The 21,321-nt window shown below is 39.9% G+C and overlaps 1 protein-coding gene across 1 annotated transcript in view; it reads right to left on the reverse strand.

Moving 5' to 3' along the window:
• Nucleotides 1-21,321, reverse strand: part of PLEKHJ1 (pleckstrin homology domain containing J1) — a 326,732-nt gene that overhangs the window by 34,993 nt on the left and 270,418 nt on the right. The window contains exon 5 of the mRNA XM_044090767.1: nucleotides 11,239-11,302. Within this exon, the coding sequence (XP_043946702.1) occupies nucleotides 11,239-11,302 (64 nt within the window). The remainder of the gene's footprint in view (nucleotides 1-11,238; nucleotides 11,303-21,321) is intronic.

A 21,321-nucleotide genomic window follows, 5' to 3' on the forward strand; every position in this document is an offset into this window, starting at 1 on the left:
AATACATTACCAATACCTAAAATAATTAACAGTTTCTCTGATAAAAATGGTATGTTGTGTCTAGTAGTATTGGAATTAAATAAGAAATATTTTACTTTAGCAAATATGTACTGGCTACCTGGTATTGGTGCTAAATCTGCAAACAAATATTTGGAAATAATAACAGCAAATTCTAAAGGAGATATCATTTTGGCAGGTGATTTTAATTGTATTCTATCATCTAAGGATACCACTAATGTCAGCAATATTAAGATACATGCATCAGCCAAACAATTGATAGATTTTGTCTCATTATATAACCTAAAAGACATATACATGATCAAAGAGCAGAGGTCTCTGAATTTTACTCACTTTTCTTATAGATATGGTACACAGACGACTACTGATAAAGTGTTTATATCTGACAGCCTATTATCTAAGACTCAAGATGTAGTGATTACATCATGCCCTCTGTCAGACCCACAATGCCATACTATTTAAAATTAAAATTAAACCAAATGATCTTACTCATTGGCAGAGACTACCAGCCTATATTATTAAGACAAAAGGATTCAAAGAATGGTTCATAAAGGAAGTAAACTATTATATTGAACTTAATAATAATAATACAAATAAAGTGTTTATTTGGGACTCTTTAAAATCTTATATATATGGGAAAATAAAAACCTGGTATTTACATAAAAGGAAAGAATGGGACAAAGAATTATTAAATCTACAATTGAAAATTGACACTTTAAAAAAGAACTTACACCCCAAAGAATTGGGCTTGAATCTGGAATTAAAACAACTAAATCTCGAATATTTAGAAATTCTTAGTCAAAGTAGCAATTAATTTAGAGAGGTTAAAATTACAATCTTATTCATCTAATCCAAAACATATGCATAGATTAGCAGCCAAAATGAAAAGTTTTCACAAGAGTAAACACATAACTGAAATATTAGACACATCTAAACACAATTCAAAACCTTCTTCAGATCTAAAAGATATTTTAGAGATTTTTCGTTCATATCATGAAACAATGAATAAAGCAAACTTAAACTTTACTAATAATAGTTAAAAATAGAATTTCTAAAAAACAATATAAATAATAAACTTTCTAAAGAACAAAATAATAGATTACTTAAATCAATATCATTAATAGAAGTTAAAGAAAGAATACAAAATCTTAAAAATAATAAAGCCCCTGGTCTTGATGGCATAATAGGTGAAGTATATAAAATTTTCCCTGATTCTGCTTTGAAGATATTAATGAAAGCACTTGAGGAAGTTCGAATAAGTGACAAACTTTGTCCTTCTTGGAAATATTCGCTAATTTCTCCCATTCTAAAGCAAGATAAGGACTCCAAATTTGTTTCATTATATCGTCCTATTTCCCTATTATATATAGATTATAAAATATTTACGCCTATTTTAGCAAACAGATTAAATCAAATGATGCCGACTTTAATAAACAACAATCAAACAGGTTTTATACTGAACAGAAAAGTTCAGGATAATACTATTAGACTTTTAACGTTAATAGATTTTGCAAATAAAAAAAAAAAATTATCACTCATCAGTCTAGATCTAGATAAAGCATTTGATTCTATTAACTGGACATACTTATTTATGGTATTAAAAGAATATAATTTCTCCTCGGAAATCTTAAACTTGTTAAAAAAATTATATGAAGGTTCTATTGCGTATATTAAAATCGGCGCTTTTTTATCTGGCCCACTTCAAATTCTAAAAGGCACTAGACAAGGTTGCCCTTTATCCCCACTACTATTTGCATTAGCAATAGAACCATTTGCTAATTTTATAAGAAACAATATAAACATAAAAAGTTTTGATGTTAATAAGAACTATTCTTCTAAAATTTTACTCTTTGCAGATGATGTCTTATTAACTATTGGAAATATTGATTCATCTATTGATCACATTATCAGATCATTAAAACTGTTTGAGGATATCTCAAACCTTAGATTTAACCAAAACAAAACAAACTATTCTCATCAATAAAAAATTGAATAACACTCTAATTACAATAACTTTAACTGGACCAATGATAAATTGAAATATCTAGGGGTTCATATTCTGTCTAAATGGAAGGACACTATAAATATAAATTATAAAATTTTATTAAATAAAATCACAGAATACATTAATAGATGGAAGAAAATGTTCTTTACTATAGAAGAAAGATGATCTCTGATAAAAATGATTCTATTACCAAAAATTATTTTTTATCTTCAAACATTATTGGCTCCTCCTTCTAGAAAACAACTTAAATACATAAACGCTATATTAATTAAATTCCTATGGTATCCTCAAAAACCAAGGATTAAATATGATTGGCACTATAAAAAATGGATTGAAGGAGGGATTGCTTTTCCAAACTTTGAGCTTTATGCTGATGCCATTATTCTTAATATAACAAGTCTCTGGTTAAGTCCAAAATACCATTCAAATTGGAAAAATTTACACAAAATACTATTAAGTAATTTTGACAAGTTTTTTCAAAAACATATATTGTTCTGAAAATATTAAGCTATTTATAGTTATTAAAGAATTCTTCTTCAACAATGAGCAGGAAAAAATCACATCTTATTCCTATAATTAAATATATCTTGCAAAATTTTAAAAAAGTAATGAATAAGAACCTTTTGAACAACAATTTGTCCATTCTAATAATCTTAACCAAGGGATGCTTTGATTCCTTTAACATGATGAAAATAAAAACTATGGAAGAAAATGCGTTATTATTCTGGCATCCGTTTTTAGGAACTAATAATATTCATGATACTACCTACTTTTTAGCCAGGTATAATATCTACCAAAATAACTGGTTAAATATTTAAATCTTCAGAGAAATTTATTTTAATGGAATTTAAAAGACATAATTTTCCTGCTATGATAGACCTCCCCAAAAAGGTATCCATCCTCTTTTACTTCACCAATATAGGCTATAATAATGGTATCTCATTGTCAAGATTTTACAACATTCTTAGATCAGATCTAATAATATTAGACGATAATTTATGGAAATATATCAACAATTTCAACAACTCCCAAATACATATAAATGATAAAACTTTAATTCTCAGATCTGTTTACCATACCTCTTCTTCCGCATATTGGAAAATTTTTACATGGAAATTCATTCATAGAAGTTTTATTACACCAAAAAAGCCTCTAGAATAAGCAAGAAAGATTTTAATAGATGTTGGAGATGGGAGGAGCTAATAGATGCCAACTGGGCACATATGTTTTTAGAATGCAGAACAATAACCACATTTTGGATGGAGTTTAAAAAATTTATTAAAGCTTTGTGGTTGGACAGATGTGAGATCTCGGATTCTATGATACTTTTAAATGCACCAATGCCAAGGTATGTTCCACTGAATCAAATGAACCTCCTTTGGACTCTACTTGCTATAGCAAGAAAAACTATTAATAGAAATTGGAAATGTAAAAATAACCTCTCATTTAAGGAATTTATATCTTTTACTAAGATTATTTGTAGTAGGGAATTACAAACAGCTATGTTACACTCCTCAAACAAGACTCATAAACAAATTGCCTGGATAAAGCTTAAAAAGCTATTAGACAAAATGTAATGTTATTGAAGATTTGGTATCTGTTTTGGACTTTGTATACAGTTTTTGTTAAAATTTGATATTACGTTGTTTTTTCTTGTTAAAAATTGTAATTATACTCTTGAAAATCAATAAAAAAAATATGAGAAAAAAAAAATACTTCAGCTACCCAAGGGCAAATGTCAGTGAAGCATATTCACAGTTCCCAAATCTGTCCATTGCCCTAGACTCCCTGTTAGGGGGATGGACAGAGGAACTTTGCTCAGCAAGTTCCTTCTTGATGGCCGCTGTCACAACCATAGCATTCACATGCACCCCCTTACTCCAGAATTCCTTCCCGACAGGTGGAGCCAGAATCCATCTGGCCTCTTGGAGATTGGCTCGACTCACTCAGGTTCCTTCCATGCCCATCTAGAGACCAAATCAATGAACTCATTGGTGGTCGGATCAACACAGGAAGTAGATGGGCCTGCTCCAAAGGCTTCCAGAAATACTGATTCCTCTGGTAACAGGTTACTGGAGGACCAACCACCTGCCTGCCTCAGAATCTCAAGAATGTCTTTGAATGAGACCTCTTCCTGAGATGATAGTGGGGATCCTTTTTTCACTGAAATCAGTATCCTCAGTGACTGACTCTCGAGGAGAGTCTAAGTGCCTCCTCTTCCTAGGGATTTCCTCAGTGAGATGTTCCGGTGAAGTGTCAGAAGAGACTGTAAAACCCTGCTGGGTAGTCTGGGGGCCTTGAGCTGGGTGTCCCCTATGGCGTGCTAAAAGCGCAGAGACATCTGGGAACAAGATGATAGATCCAAGGGGGGAGTTGGATCCGTACATCCTGTTAGAGCAGAAAACACTCTTCATTACTTTGAAGGCAGACCATTCGGGGGGAAAAGAAGACAATGGCTCTGAGAAGGGAGGCTTCTGGACTGTAATCTCCCTGAGGCAGAAGTCAGAGCCAAGCTGTCCAGTGCCAAGGCTCCGAAAACTGAGTTGCCTCCAACATCTCGAACCCAACAAAGCAGCTTTGGCTCCGACAGTGATCCAGATCTGAAAATGTTGGAACCAGTACATTCAGAGAAAGCTTCGGATAAACGTAATCTTTGGATCTGAGCAAGACAGACCTGGAAGGATCAGATCCAAGGACGCTGAAACCACTGGTCAGATCAGAGAAGGAGCAATTAATGGCGGTGTGGTAGCTGGATAGGCTTCCTGACCTGGGGGGTAACAGCCAGAAGAACACCCATCTGTATCTGCGCCGAGAGGAATCTCCATCATTCTGTCCGCATCTTCCTCTCTTAAACTCCTATAAAAAGTTCTTAAGATGAATTAAAATGGTATAGTTATTATTTTAAAAAAGGTTTAAAATTCTTAATATTTGCTACCAGACCTTTTGTGCAGAATGATAAAGAATGTGTTTTTTTTTTTAAGAGTTTTCATGGCAAACTTTCCTCAACTGTATGTAACAAAGCATCCTAGATCAATAACTCCTTCCTGATTACAACTTAGTGATGAGCTTGGTTGTTCAAGGGGACTACAGAGTTGCACTTCATTCTTTCCTGGTAGGGCTATGATTAAGCAGCAGTTATGTGAACTTTCAGTAAAATGTTAAATGGATAAACTCGGCACTTTAGTACGTAAACCAAAATCTGCATCACACTTCAAGCACAATGCTTTTGGTATCCTTTGTTGTCTTTCTCTTATAGGGAAATGTAAATACTGAAAAGCATGAAGGCCATCAGACATTGCCACTACATTCAATCCAAGCATAATTGCAAAGATCAGGTATTCTGGCTAATAAGCATAGTATAAATCACCTTAAAGCAAAACAATCTGGAATACTTTGGGAGAGGATTAAAATGTTACTCTGACACGTATGCCGCCTCCCAAGAGACACACACACACACACACACACACACACACACACACACACACACACACACACACACACACACACACACACACACAGCTGAGCTGTGTTTGTATTTAACGCATCTCCCAACCTTTTTAACTGCTGCAGAGTTTGTGCCAGTGTGAGTACCTCTCTACTACTTTGCTCTAGAAAAGGTGAAAATAATTGGGGGGGAGCAACTTTCACTCACTCTAATTTAAAAGTCAATAGAACAAGTTTTGTATCAAGCAACATTTTCTGAATAACAGGAAGTATGAAACTAGTCTGGCATTATAGGTTCATAGGCGGTTATTAGGCTAATGGCAAAAGAGCCTTTACAAGCCTAGCCACGAATACCCAGGACATGACAATATTATATCTTAATTCCCCAAATATGGGATGGGGCTGTATCAAGGTAGTGTGTCTTTGGGTGTTGGAGCCCTGAGTCATTATACAGATTACCTCTGTCCATAAGGGGACATGGGCAGTACACCAGGAGTGAATTTACAATTCTCCATTCATTTATCCAAATTTGTTTTGGAGAGTGTGAGGGATGGGCTTTGTTTTATGAAGAGAAATTTTATTCGATAGACGAGGTAGTCTTTGGGATATGAATCTCTCTCTCCAGCAAGTTCTGTTAGAGTCGCAAATAAGGTTCAGGTACTTGGAATGCGTGACCCTTGTAAAGTTTTTATTACAATTTGTAACATTTTAATCAGGGATGGATCACACAATGGCTTGTAGGTCAGGCATAAGTCCCCTCTCAATAAACAATATGAGACAAAGTAAAGGGATAGGGCCTTTAGCTGGTCTGCATAAGACACGTGTCTCACGCTTTTATGCTTTGTATTTTTTTTCTTCAGAGAAACCTCTGGGGCTGCTCAAACTAGTTGAGTGTCTGGCTTGGGTACATGCAGAAGGGAGCATTGTACCAATTATGGGCCTGATGAGGGCAGAGTACAATGTCAATTGGACTTACTTTGATCTTGTTGCCATGCCTTTTACGTATAATTTGAGACACACAGGATTTCCGCACTACTGTATCTACCTGGTGATCAGTGTTTAGGTTACTATCCATATGTGTTGCATGGATATCTGGATTTACTGAAGGGTATGATTAAGCATTTTTTTAGCATGGTCTCTGACCATGGTTTTGGCACTAGTTTGTCATTTTAGGCCTGTTTGCAGGATATCAACATCTTTTGGGGATTCAGTGATTGCTCCCAGCTTACAGTCATCAGCGAACTTGGTGAGCCTGAGGCCCCCCCAACATTAGCCTTCACTTCAGAGAAGTATATATCAAACAGGAGGGGTCCCAACAATGAACCTTGTAAGACACTGCCAGTAACAAGTTTCTTATCAGAAGTGGAGTCACCTATCCGGACAATGTATGTCCTTGTCAGTGAGCCATCTGGCTAACTATCTGACGGTGTAGGGGTTTATGCCTAAACTCAGTAAGTTTATCTATAATCCCCATGTGATGGATTGTGTTGAAAGCTTTGGCTAGGTCTAGATAAGTGGTGTGTATCATTTTACTCTCATCGATGACCCCTGCTGACTTTCTTGAATAAGTCCACTAGATTGAGCAGGCAAGACCACCCTTTGACAAAGCCAAATTGGGTCTGGTCCAGTTTTTGGAGAGTTCCTACGTCATTATTGATCAGGTCCATGATAATTCTCTCCGTGGCCTTTCAGAAAAGACTGGTCAAGCTAATAGGACTGTAGTTCCCTGGGTCAACTGATGGGCCCCCTTTTGTACAGAGGGATGACTGTTGCAATCCTCCATTCCTCTGGGACAAAGCCTGTATGGAGACTGTGGTTAAGAGGGTTTCTAGTGGCCCTGATGGATTCTATTTTAAGTTAAGAAGCAACCTGGAATGTTGTTGGGATCCATATAAGCTGTGATTTGGCTTTAGTGAGTTCAGTAAGGACCTGTTCCCTCATAATGACTGGTAGGGGAATGGCTGTGGGTATTTCTTTGGCTATGGTAGGAGGTGATGGTGGGGAAACATTTGAACTGAACTTGTTGGCTATAGTTTCAGGCTGGGTGTAACTTGGCATATTGCTCTGCATTTCCCTTGAGGTTACGAGCATAGTTAAAAAAAGCCTTATGGTTATCTTTCACCAGGGAGGCCATCTTTGTTTCAGTTTGCTTTGGCAGATTTGACCAACTCTTTTATTTTTTTGTTTAGACTGGCGAGTGTCTTTTTGCACTGTTTTGTCTGTTCCTTCTTGGCTTTGGACAGGATTTTTTTTCATTTTGTTGAATAGCCTATTTAGGCTAGGGCTCCACCAGGGTGGTTTATTTTTGCCAGTGATCATAGTTTGACTCTGACAGTTACTGCCTTCTCTATACATCTATGAAAGTGGTTGTACAGTGCTTTTGTGTACAGCTTAGAGTAGGCCTCCGTATTATTTGGGTTCAGAGGGGCTTGGAAGTTTAATAAGCTTGCCACTTAGTTTGAGGTAAATGGCCTTAGCAAAGTTCTTAACAGGTTTGCAGTTTGATGGGGTTCTTGGTTAGTTTTAATACTACAGGAGATCATTTTGTGCTCAGAGCTTACCAGTAAGTTAATGCACGGAAGGAAGCAGCATCCCCCTCCATGTTCATGAGTTCTAGATCTAGGATATTTGTACCTCTATTTGGGATCTAACTAGTTGCATCAGGGTATTTGTGTGGACAAAGTCCAAAAAGCTCTGAGCAAGTGAATTATGAGTCATATAAGTCTCCCAGTTTATGGAGGGGTAGTTGAAGTCACCCATAAGTATGGTGTTAGGCTGAATGTTAAGAGATTCCAGTGGGTTTAGGTAGGAAGTGTGGTTTTCCAGACTCGTTTAGGAGATCCGTAGCTAGCAAGAATATTGTAGGGGGTCTCATCTAAGGTTAGCAGCTGGAGCAGCTAAAGTGAGTCATGTTGTTGGACCAGCCTTGCAGTGTACTTTTCCTTTATGAACATAAGGCACTTCTACTCCCTTTGTTTTGTCCTGAGCTAAGGGGGATCGAAGTGTATGAAAGGCATTGCAGCCTTTGACAGTCAGGGTGCCGTTTCCCTAACTGTACACGTCTGCATTCTCCAGGGTGAGGAGTGCTTCCAGGGAGTTCAGTTTTTTTATTGAAACTCCTAGCACTGAGCAGCAGTACTTTTAGGTAGTCATGAGTAATTTTTGTTATGTTGAAGGGTTTCACAACTTGGCATGGCCTAAAAAAAGTCACTATGGGAACAGATACGTTTTTTGCTAGTACCCGAAGTCAAGTGATGACAAATGCAAACCATCTGTGGCAAAGCATCATGGTTTGTTGAGCATGTCTCCTCAGGCTGAGAGATACTGGATCCCCTTGTTGGAACACTAGAAACTAAACCAATTGTTGAAGTCAATCACATTTTGCTGGTACTCTGGCATCATCATTGTTGAAGGCAGGATGCTATTCAAGGCTAGATTCATAACCGCCTGGGACACATATTCAAAGAGTTCCATCATTTCTCTCTTCATATAGTCCAGTGAGGTATGTCTTAGGTTTACACCCACATGAACTCACCTGGAGTATGAACGGGTCATACTGGTACTTCTGATTTAAAGACTTAAGTGCATGGATGATCTGGTGGATCCCGGCTCTGGACAGACAGCTCACTGTGATCTTCTCTTTGTTTAGCCTGGTAAAGGGGAGATCAGTATTTCTTGCAATGGCATCCCCAGTAACAAGACTGTTTGGCTGTGTGGTGTGTTGTCTTATGGGTTTGGAAGCAGGGCTACTACGATTTTCACAGTTATGTGTTGTGTGCGGTGCTGTCTTTTTTGAGTGTGCATAGGGCCAATGAGAGATGCTTTTTGGAGGTTTGGGTAGATTACAAATGAGTACCTCTGCACACGTGGGTCTGTGTGTTTGTTCATTAGTGTTGGTACCGAGTGTTTTGGGTATAAACGCTAACAACCTAGTTTGCATTTTTTTGTGTGTATATGTGACAGCTTTGCCTCCAATAACATTGTATAGCTACATCTCTCACTCACTGTGTTTGTCTGCTCTAAAATTAAATGATCTGGTCGTCAGTGAACATGAGGCAGTTACTACACTGCCTAACTATGCCCATATCCACCAGGCCAGAAACAGAGATGACAGGGAAGTGCCTTATCTATTACACTAGATCACTGGTGGATGGGAAGGAGTAGGGGAGAGTTGCTTAAAGGCCTAAGTGAGAGGGATTAGTAGTCTACTATTAGATGACCTGCAGTAGTGCTGCCCATTGTGTAAACTGGCAGCTCTTCAAGCAGCTGTGAACAGTGGAGACCATGGAGACTGTTTCCTATAAAGGATTTTAAACCGGAGTGGTTTACTTGTACACAAGGCATGGGTAACCACATTTGAGCATCGCACAAAAGGTGAGGCTTTTATACCAGCAGGATGAAAGACTTTTACACAGTTAACCCCTCAGTCCAATCAGATAAACACAAAAGCCTTCCACCAGCCGTTCCCAACTTGGATGGGTTGAATCAGCCCTCTGCTCTCACCACAGTGCAAAATCCCTCAATGTAAAACAAACTGGTTTTGACCTCAAGTGCAGTAATAAATGCTTTACAACAAAAAACAGAACACCTTTAGTATCAGGCATCCTTGAAAATAATTACTGATACACTGAATTCATTTAAAAAGTTAAAGTACAGTTGTGCAAATATATATATATATATATATATATATATATATGCTTCTAAAGCTTATGGGCACCTTCCACAAGCCCAAGCCATTAAAAACTCGAGCTGGGCAGGGAGAAAATCAGAGGTCTGGATGTTGTGCCCTTCCAAGCTTTCATGCCAACTATACAAAGGTGGCTACAACCCTGAGAGAGGTCAATGTTAGGTATAGAAGATTTAATGTCCTTACGCTAGCAAACAAAAAAACATACAAAATAAGCAGGAATGAAGGGAGGGAGCAGCTACTGCAGTAACAATTTATCTGAACATCTACTGTTACAGTAAGTTTACTTACACAGCTATACTGTGTTCATCATTAGATCACTGCTGCAGGAACCCAAGCCATATGGCTAGAAAACCAAAGCTTAGAAAGAGTGGGAAGACGAAGGATGAGGATCCTGGAGCTCCTGGAAGAGGGTCCTAGCAAATATTACTCTAGACTTGGAAAAGGAGTCTAGCTTGTGGTGGTTTGTAAAACTATGCACCAGAGGACCAAGTTGCTGCTTCTAGAATATTTCAAGACTCCACCCCTTTCCAAAGAAGCCAAGGCCCTAGCAGAATGTGTCCTGACCCAGCCTGGAACTGACTTGTTATGTTGGGAGTAACAAAAGGAAATGGCATGGGACAACCATTTGAAAATGGACCACTTATCTTCATAAGAAATTAATAAATTATCAGAATTTCTGAAGGTTTTAGTTCTGTCAAGATGGCATCCAAATTGTGTGCGGACATCCTGAGTATGAAGAATCCTTTCTTTCATTTTTTGGTTCTGGAAAGAAGACTGGGAGATGAAATAGCTTGAATCAAAGTAAACTTGGATATCACTTTAGGCATAAAGTAAGGAGTCGTTGTCAAACTCCACCTTTGTGGAAAATGAAATAAGGTTTACCCAATTCAACAGCTTGTCACTCAGACACTCTTCCTGCATAAGTCAGAACAATCATAAATACTTTATTCCATGTTAAGAACCTCAAATCAGTTTGATGAGCTGGTTCAAATGGAGCAATTGTTAATTTTTCCAAAACAATACTCATATGACAAATACATATGCCTTTCATTGCACACTTAAGCAAGTTCAGAAGGCTTACCTTTCCAGTCATCTCTTGAATCTCAGTTCGATAAAATATCAGACTTTTTCTCATAAATTCATAACTAAAAAAAAAAATAATAAAATTGTTTTGATTAATGTAGGAGCTGAACTAAATGACCAACATTTTATTCTTAGACTGCATGTGAAAACTTGAAAAGTGAAGAAAAAAGTGGTGCTAAAAAGGTGTGCAATGCGCCCACTTATGTTGTGAATTCTGTAAATTAATCAAGTTATTTCCATCTCAAGTTCTAATATGGACTCAATTTAAGATGGAAGTACAGCATTTATAAAAAGTTATAAATTTTCTACTTTAATCAAAAACAACCTAAGAGATGGAATTTTTTCAAATTAAACTGAAAACAAGAAGTTATGTACTCACCATAACGTTCGATGTATGTAGTCCATCTCACCTCACATTCTTACCCGTGGGTTCGGAGCCGAATGTCGGCTCCGACTCGGCCAAACTTTTTTAGCTCGATGTCTTTCTATTGGCTGGGCTAAGATGGTATCCCATGCTGCACTGCTCTCTATCCCCAGATCTAGTTTGCTGCGAGCGCCAGCACTCATTCTCCATGCATAACACCTAAGGAAAGGAAGAACAAACCAAGAATGAAGGGAGCACTGAAACCAGACCTAACCTCAAGATCCTCCAGGATGGGGGAAGGGGGGTAAGTAAGAATGTGAGGCGAGATGGACTACATACATTGAATGTTATGGTGAGTACATAACTTCTTGATGTTATGTAGTCCACTCTCGCCTACATTCTTACCCGTGGGACAGCATCCCCAGCACCTAAATCCTGGGAGGCTCAGTGGAAAATACTCCTGAGCACTGTGGAACCAAAGGAAGACCTGCCCCTAGATACCACATCCAACTTGTAATGAGTAACAAAGGCATGAGGAGATGCCCAAGTAGCCGCAGCAGAAATATCATCCATAGACAATCTGGCCTGAAAAGCTGTAGATGTAGATACAGACCGAGTAGAGTGAGCCTTCACCCGGAACAGTAAATCTTTACCTCCTGAGGAATAAATGAAAGAAATACAACTGGAAATCCACCTGGACAACGTGACTTTGGAGACAGGTGACCCAATTCTGTTTTCTGAAATGGAAACAAACAACTGATCAGATTTTCTGAGGTCTTTCATTCTGTGCAAATAAAAACGTAATTGTCTGTGCACATCCAGGTGATGAAATTTGAATTCTGCCTTGTTTGAGAACTGGGGAAAAAACACTGGCAATTCAATAGATTGGTTATGGTTAAGGTTACTGACTGATGCCACTTTGGGAAGAAAAGAGGGGCTTGGTCTGAGAGAAACCCTGTCCTTATGAAAAATCAAATAAGGGGGTTTGATTGATAAAGCTTGAAGCTCCGAAACGCGTCTGGCTGACATGAAGGCTACTAAAAAGACAGTCTTCCAAGTTAAGAATTTTAAATTGCAAATGGCTGCAGGCTCAAAGGGGGGTGAAGTAAGACCCTGGAGAACAAAGTGTAAGTCCCAAGGCATAACAGGTTCCAATACCGGAGGACGAAGTAACAACGTGCCCTTTAGGAAAGACTTACAGAGTCTATGTGCCATCAGGCTAGGCTCGTCTGCGACATGGAAGGTAGAAATCGCTGCCAATTGGACTTTAATGTTTGCGGCCACTTAACCCTGGTTAAAGAGCATAGACAAGAACTCCAATACAGACGAAATTGGAGCTGTGTAAGGGTCAATCTTTTTGGCATGTGCCCAGATTGAAAACCTCTTCCACTTGCAGTAATAAATCTTCCTGGTTGAGGGCTTATGAGAGGAAGATAAAATATGAACCACCTCCGGTGAAAAATGATGAAGCCTAACTAATGACGGAAGTGGAGTAGCCAGGCTGTCAACCGGAGGGTCCGAAGAGAGGGATGGAGCTGCCCTGATGTGTGTCAGTAAGTGTGGTTGTGGGTCCAGAATCCAAGGAGCGTCCATAATATAGGGATGGAGAAAGGGGAACCAAATTTGACGAGGCCAGTGTGGGTCTATCAGAATCATTCTGCTTCCCAAGGATTGCTCTTTCTGAATAACCTTTAACAGCAAGGGGACTGGAGGGAAGGCATATAGTAGACTGGAGAGCCAATCATGGACTAGAGCATCCCTGGGTGACTCCCCCTGAGGGGGGATCAACGTGAAGTAGCTGCTGCATTCTGCATTGAGGGGGCTGGCAAAAAGGTCGTAGCAAGGCTGACCCCCACCTGCAGAAGATCTGTTCTGCAACTTGACAGTTGAGGGACCACTCGTAAGGCATCAGAATAGCTCTGCTTAGCCTTTCTGCGATCACATTGGACTTCCCCAGAATGTGTGTTGCCACCAGAAAACGTTGGGAAGACACTGCCCACTGCCACACTCGCATTGCCTCTCTGCAAAGGGGGTAAGACTTGGTTCCTTCCTACTTGTTCAGATACCACACCACTGACATTGTCTGAGTGGATTGCAACAGTCCCAAGAGGAAGAAAACTCTGGAGTGCTTGCAACGCTAATAGCACAGCTGTCATCTCCAGGACACTGATATGCAGATGCATCTCGTGCTCTTGCCACATGCCTTGGACTGTCCTGCCTAGATAATGCCACCCACCCCATCTGGGAGGCATCCGTGGCCACTGTGGCAACTGGGGGCGCAGGAACGAAGGGCTTTCCCGCATTCAGATAGTCGGTGCAAAGCCACCAACTGAGATCCTGTTTGCACCTATCTGTGAATAGAATAGGGTGAGAAAGTGGAAGACATTGAAGAGACCACTGGGCAAAGAATAGCCACTGAAGGAGCCTCATATGTAACCTTGCCAGAGGGACTAACAATCGTAGCAGTCATTGTCCGCAACAGTTAGAGGACCCATCTTGCCTTCGCTCTTCTCAGAAGGAGCAAGGCGTGAACTTGTTGTAGGACTCTGATTCTTTCCTGTGGTAGAAATGCCCGCAAGAGGACGGTGTCTAGTTCGGCGCCTAGAAAAATGACATGCTGTGAGGGCAACAAGACAGATTTTTCCCAGTTCAATGTGATGTCAAACTGTTGACATAGGTTGATAGTAGCATCCCTGGTCTGAAGTAGTAGATGCCTGGTGGTGGCAGTAAGGAGCCAGTCAACCAGACATGGAAACACTTGGAATCCCTGATGTCTCAGGTGAGCAGTCACCACTGCCATGCATTTGGTAAATACCCTGACGGCTGTGGTGAGACCAAAGGGCAGGGCTCAAAACTGAAAATGACTGGCTCCCAGCCAGAAGCGCAGGTAACTTCTGGATGCCCTGTCCATCTTTTTGTGGTAGTAAGCATCCTTGAGGTCGATGGAGCACATCCACACCTCTTTTTCCCAACAATGGGAGAATAGATTGCAATGTGACCATTCGGAACTTGGACTTCTGCACATGGGTGTTCAACTGACTGAGATCCAATATGAATCTCAGGTCCCCTGTCCCCAATATGAATCTCAGGTCCCCTGTCCTTTTCGGCACCAAAAAGAATCTGGAGTAAGTCCCTAATCCGATCTGGTCTGAGGGGACATGTTAGATGGCTCCTTTTTCTAGCAGCTTTGAAACTTCTGAAGCTGCGTAATCCCTTTGGGTGGAACATATGGGATTTTCTTGATTGGAGGGGGATTTGACGAGAAGGGAATGACATATCCTCTGGAAATTATTCGTAGAACCCACTGGTCATGGGTGATGTCTTGCCAGGCCTCAGGGTATAATGAAATTCGACCCCCGACTGGCTCCATTAACGCACAGTCGGGCCTCCCATCAGGAGCGGCGGTAGGGAGAACCACAAAAGGAATCACGGTCTCCCGAGTTGCAGGGGCCTCATCTGCCCCTAGGGCGGTGTCTACCTGAATAACCACCCCCTCCCCTGCCTCTGGAGGGGGGCTCACCTTGTGCACTGGGAAAAACCTCTGTGATTTCTTGAACCACATTTTGCCACCCCTCTGGGCCTTGGGATAAGGCCTAGAGGGAAGGGAAAAATGGACTCCTATGGCAGACAGAGTTTTTCCCTCCTGCTTGCACCTGGTGAGAGTGTCTTCACCTTGGTTCTGAACAAAGAGGAACCATCAAAAGGGGCATTGGTGAATGAAGACTTGAAGGCCTTCGCGAAATGACAAAGGCGCATCCAGACCTGCCTCCTAAGAGCAACTCCTGAACTTGCTGCCCTACTCGCTCCTTCGGCTGCATAGGAGATTAGCCTCATGGAGGAGTTTGCAATGGAATTGAGGGTAGACAACTGAGCGTTGACCGTCTCAGCCACCGCCTCAGAAACGTTACCCGTGAGAGCATCTCCAAACTCCTTGAAGAGATCTCTCTGGAGCTGTGTAAAGTGCGACAAATAATTCAGTGACCATAAGGTAAAGGTCGCTGAAGAAAAAGTATGCTTCCTGTACTGGTCCATGGTCCTAGACTCCTTGTTAGGGGGATGGACGGTGGAAGAAGTCTCTGCTAATTCCTTCTGAGTGGCAGCTGCCACCACCATGGCATTCACAGGGACTCCCTTGGACAGAAATTCCTTATCAGGAGGAGCAGACAAAAATTTATTGGGTCTCCTGGGGACTGGTTCCACAGAGTCAGGGGTTTCCCACACCCTTCGACAAACCAAGTCCAGAAGCTCATCGAAGGGTGGAGATGCCCAGGAGGCAGAGGGCTGAGCACCAAAGGCCTTCAGGAAGACAGACTCCTCCTTGGAGACCAACAGTCAGTCACAAGGCGGGAAAAAACTACAGCAAACAAAATCACAAGATCTCCAAGTTAAACGATCCTTAGACAAAAACACTAGGGAGAAAGGACAAACACCTCTAATTTAAGCGGTACTTAGTTCTGGTAAACTTAAAAGACACAAGGAAAGCAAGGGGACAAACTAGGTGCTCTAACTGAAAACGGGCCTAGCCCGTTGGAAACAGCTAGTGGGATACCACAGAAAAATGATCCAAAACACAATTTTTACAAGACAAGACAAGAACACACAATAGCTATTAAAATAGCTGTTTGTTTGCAACAAATTTCTCTGATAAGGAAGAAAAAGGGTACTTAGCCACAGCCAAGAGCGAGACCACGTCCGAGCTACACGAGCAGCAAACGAGATCTGGGGATAGAGAGCAGTGCAGCATGGGATACCATCTTACCCCAGCCAATAGAAAGACTTTGAGCTAAAAAAGTCTGGCCGAGCCGGAGCCGACATTCAGCTCCCAACCCACGGGTAAGAATGTAGGCAAGATTGGACTACATAACATCATCTTTTTTACTCCTAAATCCCCTAAGAAACATCAGAGATAAACTACAGTTGTATCTCACAACACAAAACAAAAAATATATATAATTAATGACAACACAAGTTAGTCTACAAATTTTTATTCCATCACTCCAACACATATATGGTTAGCGTCTCAAGTAATACCTTCCATTAGAAGAGATGCTGAGCATATATGTGATGGAGTGATGGAATAAAACTGTGTGGGCTAACTTGTGTTGTTAAATATAAAGTGCAGTTGTGTAAGTTGCACTTATGCATAACAGTAGATGTTTAACCTCCTCAATGCTGCAGTAGGCTTTAGGCTATATGGGTTCTGTCTTGTCCAAGACAAAACAACCAGCCAGCTTCCAAAAGCTCTCTCCCACACCTTCACTCTGACTGCTAATTGTGCAGCCCTGTGGTGGGAAAATCAGCAGATTCTTCAGGATACCCTTATCCAAAACTTAAGGAGGAACCAGTAAAACATAAAATAACCAACAATTTTAATATATATATATATATATATATATATATATATATATATATATATATATATTTATATTTGTGACGCCCATGCCCTGGCCCAGCAGTCAAGCCTCAATCCTCACCACTAACACCAGAGAGGGCATCTCATGTATGAGGAAAAGATAACAAATACACACAGTAAAGTGCAATTTCCCTTAAGAGCACACAGAGATCACAGCCAGTCTGGGGCTGGTCACTCCCTTGCTCCCCAGGTCTCCAATAAGACTCCTCACTGGCACAGCTATAGGGTCCAGATCTCAGCCTAGCTGGCAGGCTAACCTCCAGTACCCTCTATGTCCAACCAGTGCTTCATGTCCCTGCCCAAGTAGCTGACACACACACACACTTTGAGATAAGTATCTATACAACTTCACAGGTACTCCTGGAAAAGGCTGACATAGATTCTCCACCTGTGTCCCTTTACCCAGACTATACGGTAGTAATTACTGCCACCACCAGCTAATAATTATCCGCTACCCAAAGGCCCTTAAAAGGGTGTCCAATTATTACTGTGCAATATTATTATCCAATAATAGTGTAACTTAAGCAATAAAGGCTTATTGGAAGGGCTTAGTACAAAATCACTTATAAGCATGCAATGTACTCTAGAGCTTAAATTATCTCTACATAAACCAGCCACAGTTGAAAAGGGTTTAAAAATATTTAATAATAAATACTAAAAACACAAGAAATACTACTACACCACAGTGCTATTCAAGAGTTCAGAGATCACACAGAAACATAAAACAATACAGTAGGAAAGTTCTGATCTGAATATAGAAAAACACAGTCTAACCTTTATAGTCCTAGCTATTTCTACAAGAAAACACACTTCTAAGACAACTTACTTAATACAACAGGTAGTGCTGTAGGTTGGATATCAAGACAAGAATGCTTACAGTCTCTCTCTGAGCAATATTTTTTAAAATCACTAACACATTTCTGCTGGGCACTCCCAGATTACATCATTCTCATTTAGTTCCCATTACATAATTTTTTTGACACTTAGCCTGAAGTTCCCAGGTCGACAGGCTACATTATTTAAGCTAACACCTGCTCAGGAAGCTACAACAATAAAAGACATTTCACATGTACACTCTAATAATTATTCCTTAAGTTAAAACAATAGAAAGAAATGTGCTAGCCCACACATAATGACTCCGAGCTCTGGAGATCAAAAGGATCAAAGGATATAATTTTAATTTCAAAGAACAGATGTGAAATGCTTGACTTAAGTTTTCCTTACAGCAGATGGCAATGTTGCTACAATCTTGAAATTCAACGTTTTAGTATTTTCTTTCATTTAAGGAAAAAAGCCTGTATTTTACATTCATATATACAATTGACAGAATTATGTACCACCCATCTCTACCCAATCTTCACACATTTTATATATATATATATATATATATATATATATATATATGAGAGAGACCGAGAGAGATATCTAGATACACACACACACTTCCATCCCCCTATTTTTGTGCATGTATGTATGCAAGATGGGTGCAGCTACGGCAGCAGTGAAGAATTCATCCTGTTATAGGCAAATACACCTTACACAACTGTACTGTGTTCACCATTCCCACTGCTGCAGTAGCCTTTAGGCTATACAGGTTGATTACCAACACCTATCAAACCTGCAAGGAAGAACATGGATCCTGGAGCCCCTAGACAATGATCCTAGCAAAGCCAGTCTTGGATTTTGAAAAGGAATCCAGTTTGTAATGCCTTGTAATTATGTGTAGAAAGGACCATGAAGCTGCCTCTGAAACATTTCTAGAGTCCATCCATTTCCAATACAGAATCAAAGACAAGGATCTACTAGAATAAGCCTGTATACTGCATGGGAACTAATTTACTATGGCAGGAACAACAAAAGGCAATAGGTTACCATCTGGAAAAAGTCTGTTTTAACACAGGTTGTCCTTTCTTTGTCCCAGCATAAGAAACAAACAGCTGATCAGCTTTTCTAAAGGACTTTGTTTTGTAAAGATAGTACCTGAGCTGCCTATGCATATCCAGAAAGTAGAATCCTTCTCCCTGGCTTTGAAGAAATGAATAGAACACTAGGACATTGGTGACTTGATTCAAAGTAAACTCTGAAGCAATCTTTGGTATGAAAAAGAGATTTGTTCTCAGTGACTATCTCAGTGGAAGATCAGATGGGATTCACCCACCATGAGAGCTTTCAACTCACTCTTCTTGTAGATGTCAGAGCAGACAGAACAGTTTCCCATGTAATGAGCCTTAAGTCTGCTTGATGAGCATGTTGAAATGGAGACTGGTTAGCTTTTCCAACACAAAGTTACAAAGTTAAGATGCCAAGAAAGAGCAAGCTGTTTTCAAGGAATATAAAACTTAAACTGTTTCACTAAAAACATCAAAGCAAGTGGAGGATCCATGGGCAGAACATGCTGAAATGGCTTCTGTATGTACTTTGATAAGGAAAAAAAATATGTACCCGACGAGAGTAGTAGAGGCCAGAGGATAGTAACTCACACAAACATCTAAGCACAAGTGGTACATAATTTCCCGATAGGGCCCTGGTTATTGACTAGACACCAACTAGAAAATCTTTTCCACTTGCCAATATGAGATTTAGAAGTACACACGTTTCCTGCCTCCTTTTGTACCTGCTGCACATCCTCTGGAAAAAGGGGCCTAAAAGAAATTAGAACAAAATCATCCAGGCAGTTAGTTGAAGATGTTTGAGAGTGGATGCATCAAACTCTCTCTCTTATATGAGTATTTCCAGTTTGTGAGAAAGCTTGTGGTTACTGTCCTTGCCAATTCCACAATAAGGGAGAATCACTGTTGTCTGGACAAAAGGGAGTCACCACAATGACTTTTGAAGAGTCCTTATGAATCTTCAGAACTACCCTGGACACCAGTGGAAATGCATAAAGGAACATTCCCGTCCACAGGAATTTAAATGCATCTGCTATCCAGGATTGCTTGCTATGAGCAAAAATATGACAAAACGGCCAGAAGAAAGGTAGAAATCACCAGCAAGCACTTTATTAACAAAAAAAAAAAACGTCTCAAATCTCTAGCGCTTCGGCAACAAGTGCCTTCTAGGAGTACATCAATAATTCATAAAAAACACAATTATATCAAAAGTTTGCATGAACATTCAGTATGAAGTCCATAAGGGCTTAAAGTATTATATTTTAAAATGTAAATACTTTCTTTATATAACAAATGATATTTGTTCTTAAACTCAGAATTGCCAACACCCCAATAAACTTGTTCTAAGATGCTGGCTTGCAGAAAGTCTGGGTTACTACTGTGAAATAACTTAAGATGCATAGCAATAGGACTAGCAGCATTCTCCACTTTAATGTCTGTGATACGCTTCTGCAATCTCAATTTAAAACTTCTCTTAGTTTCACCTATATAAAAGAGATTGCAGGAGCACCCGAGAACGTAAATAACATTAGATGTTGCCGAAGCGCTAGAGATTTGAGACTTTTTTTTGTTAATAAAGTGCTTGCTGGTAATTTCTACCTTTTGTTCTGGCCGTTTTGACATATTTTTGTTCTTTTCGGACCTTTTAGTTGTGGTTTTTGCTTGCTAGGAGCCCTGGAGCAGAATCTATTCAGTTGCCAGTTTTTGACAAGAGGTAAACAGATCTACTTGAGATGTTCTCAAAACTGGATCAATTCTTGGAAGACCATCTTGATCAATTTTCATTCATGAGGATAATGCAGAGAACTGATGACACCTAGACACAGAAAACCTGAGAAATTTCCTGAAGCCTTTGGCTATTAAAATGTGATGATATGCATCTTTTAGATCTCATCTAATGTTACCATAAGTTTCCCTGGGGAATGAGAGGTAACAGATTCTTAACTGCAAACATCCTGAATTTTGAATTTTTTGCATACAAATTTTGAAAGCAAACCTCTAGAACTAGTCTCCAAGTAGACTTCTTAGTTTGGTACCAAAAACATTCTGGAACAGAAGCCTTTCTCCCTTCGATTTAATGGCATCAGTAATATGACTCTTATAGTGACTAAGTGCTGAAGAACTTGAAAATGTTCTGCTTGGTATGGGGGAACTCTCTTGAAAGGGGGTATTTGTATCTAGTGCCAAATGTACCCCTCCTGAACCACTTTAACACCAAAGAGTCTGAAAGTATCTGATGCCAAAGAGGAATGTATAAAGCCAGTTTCTTGGACAAATTTTGAAAAATCGTGGTAGAAGGGGTGGGGGGTGGGGGGTGGGGGGAAGAATTCTGGTATAGTCATTCTTAAGTAGTAGACTGTCACTTGTTTCCTGATGCTTCCCTCCTGCCATCAATTCCTGGTTCCCCGTTTGTCC

The sequence above is a fragment of the Protopterus annectens genome, chromosome 13.part0 (genome assembly GCF_019279795.1).
Source record: "Protopterus annectens isolate FY-2018-M chromosome 13.part0, PAN1.0, whole genome shotgun sequence".
Lineage (NCBI taxonomy): Eukaryota > Metazoa > Chordata > Ceratodontiformes > Protopteridae > Protopterus > Protopterus annectens.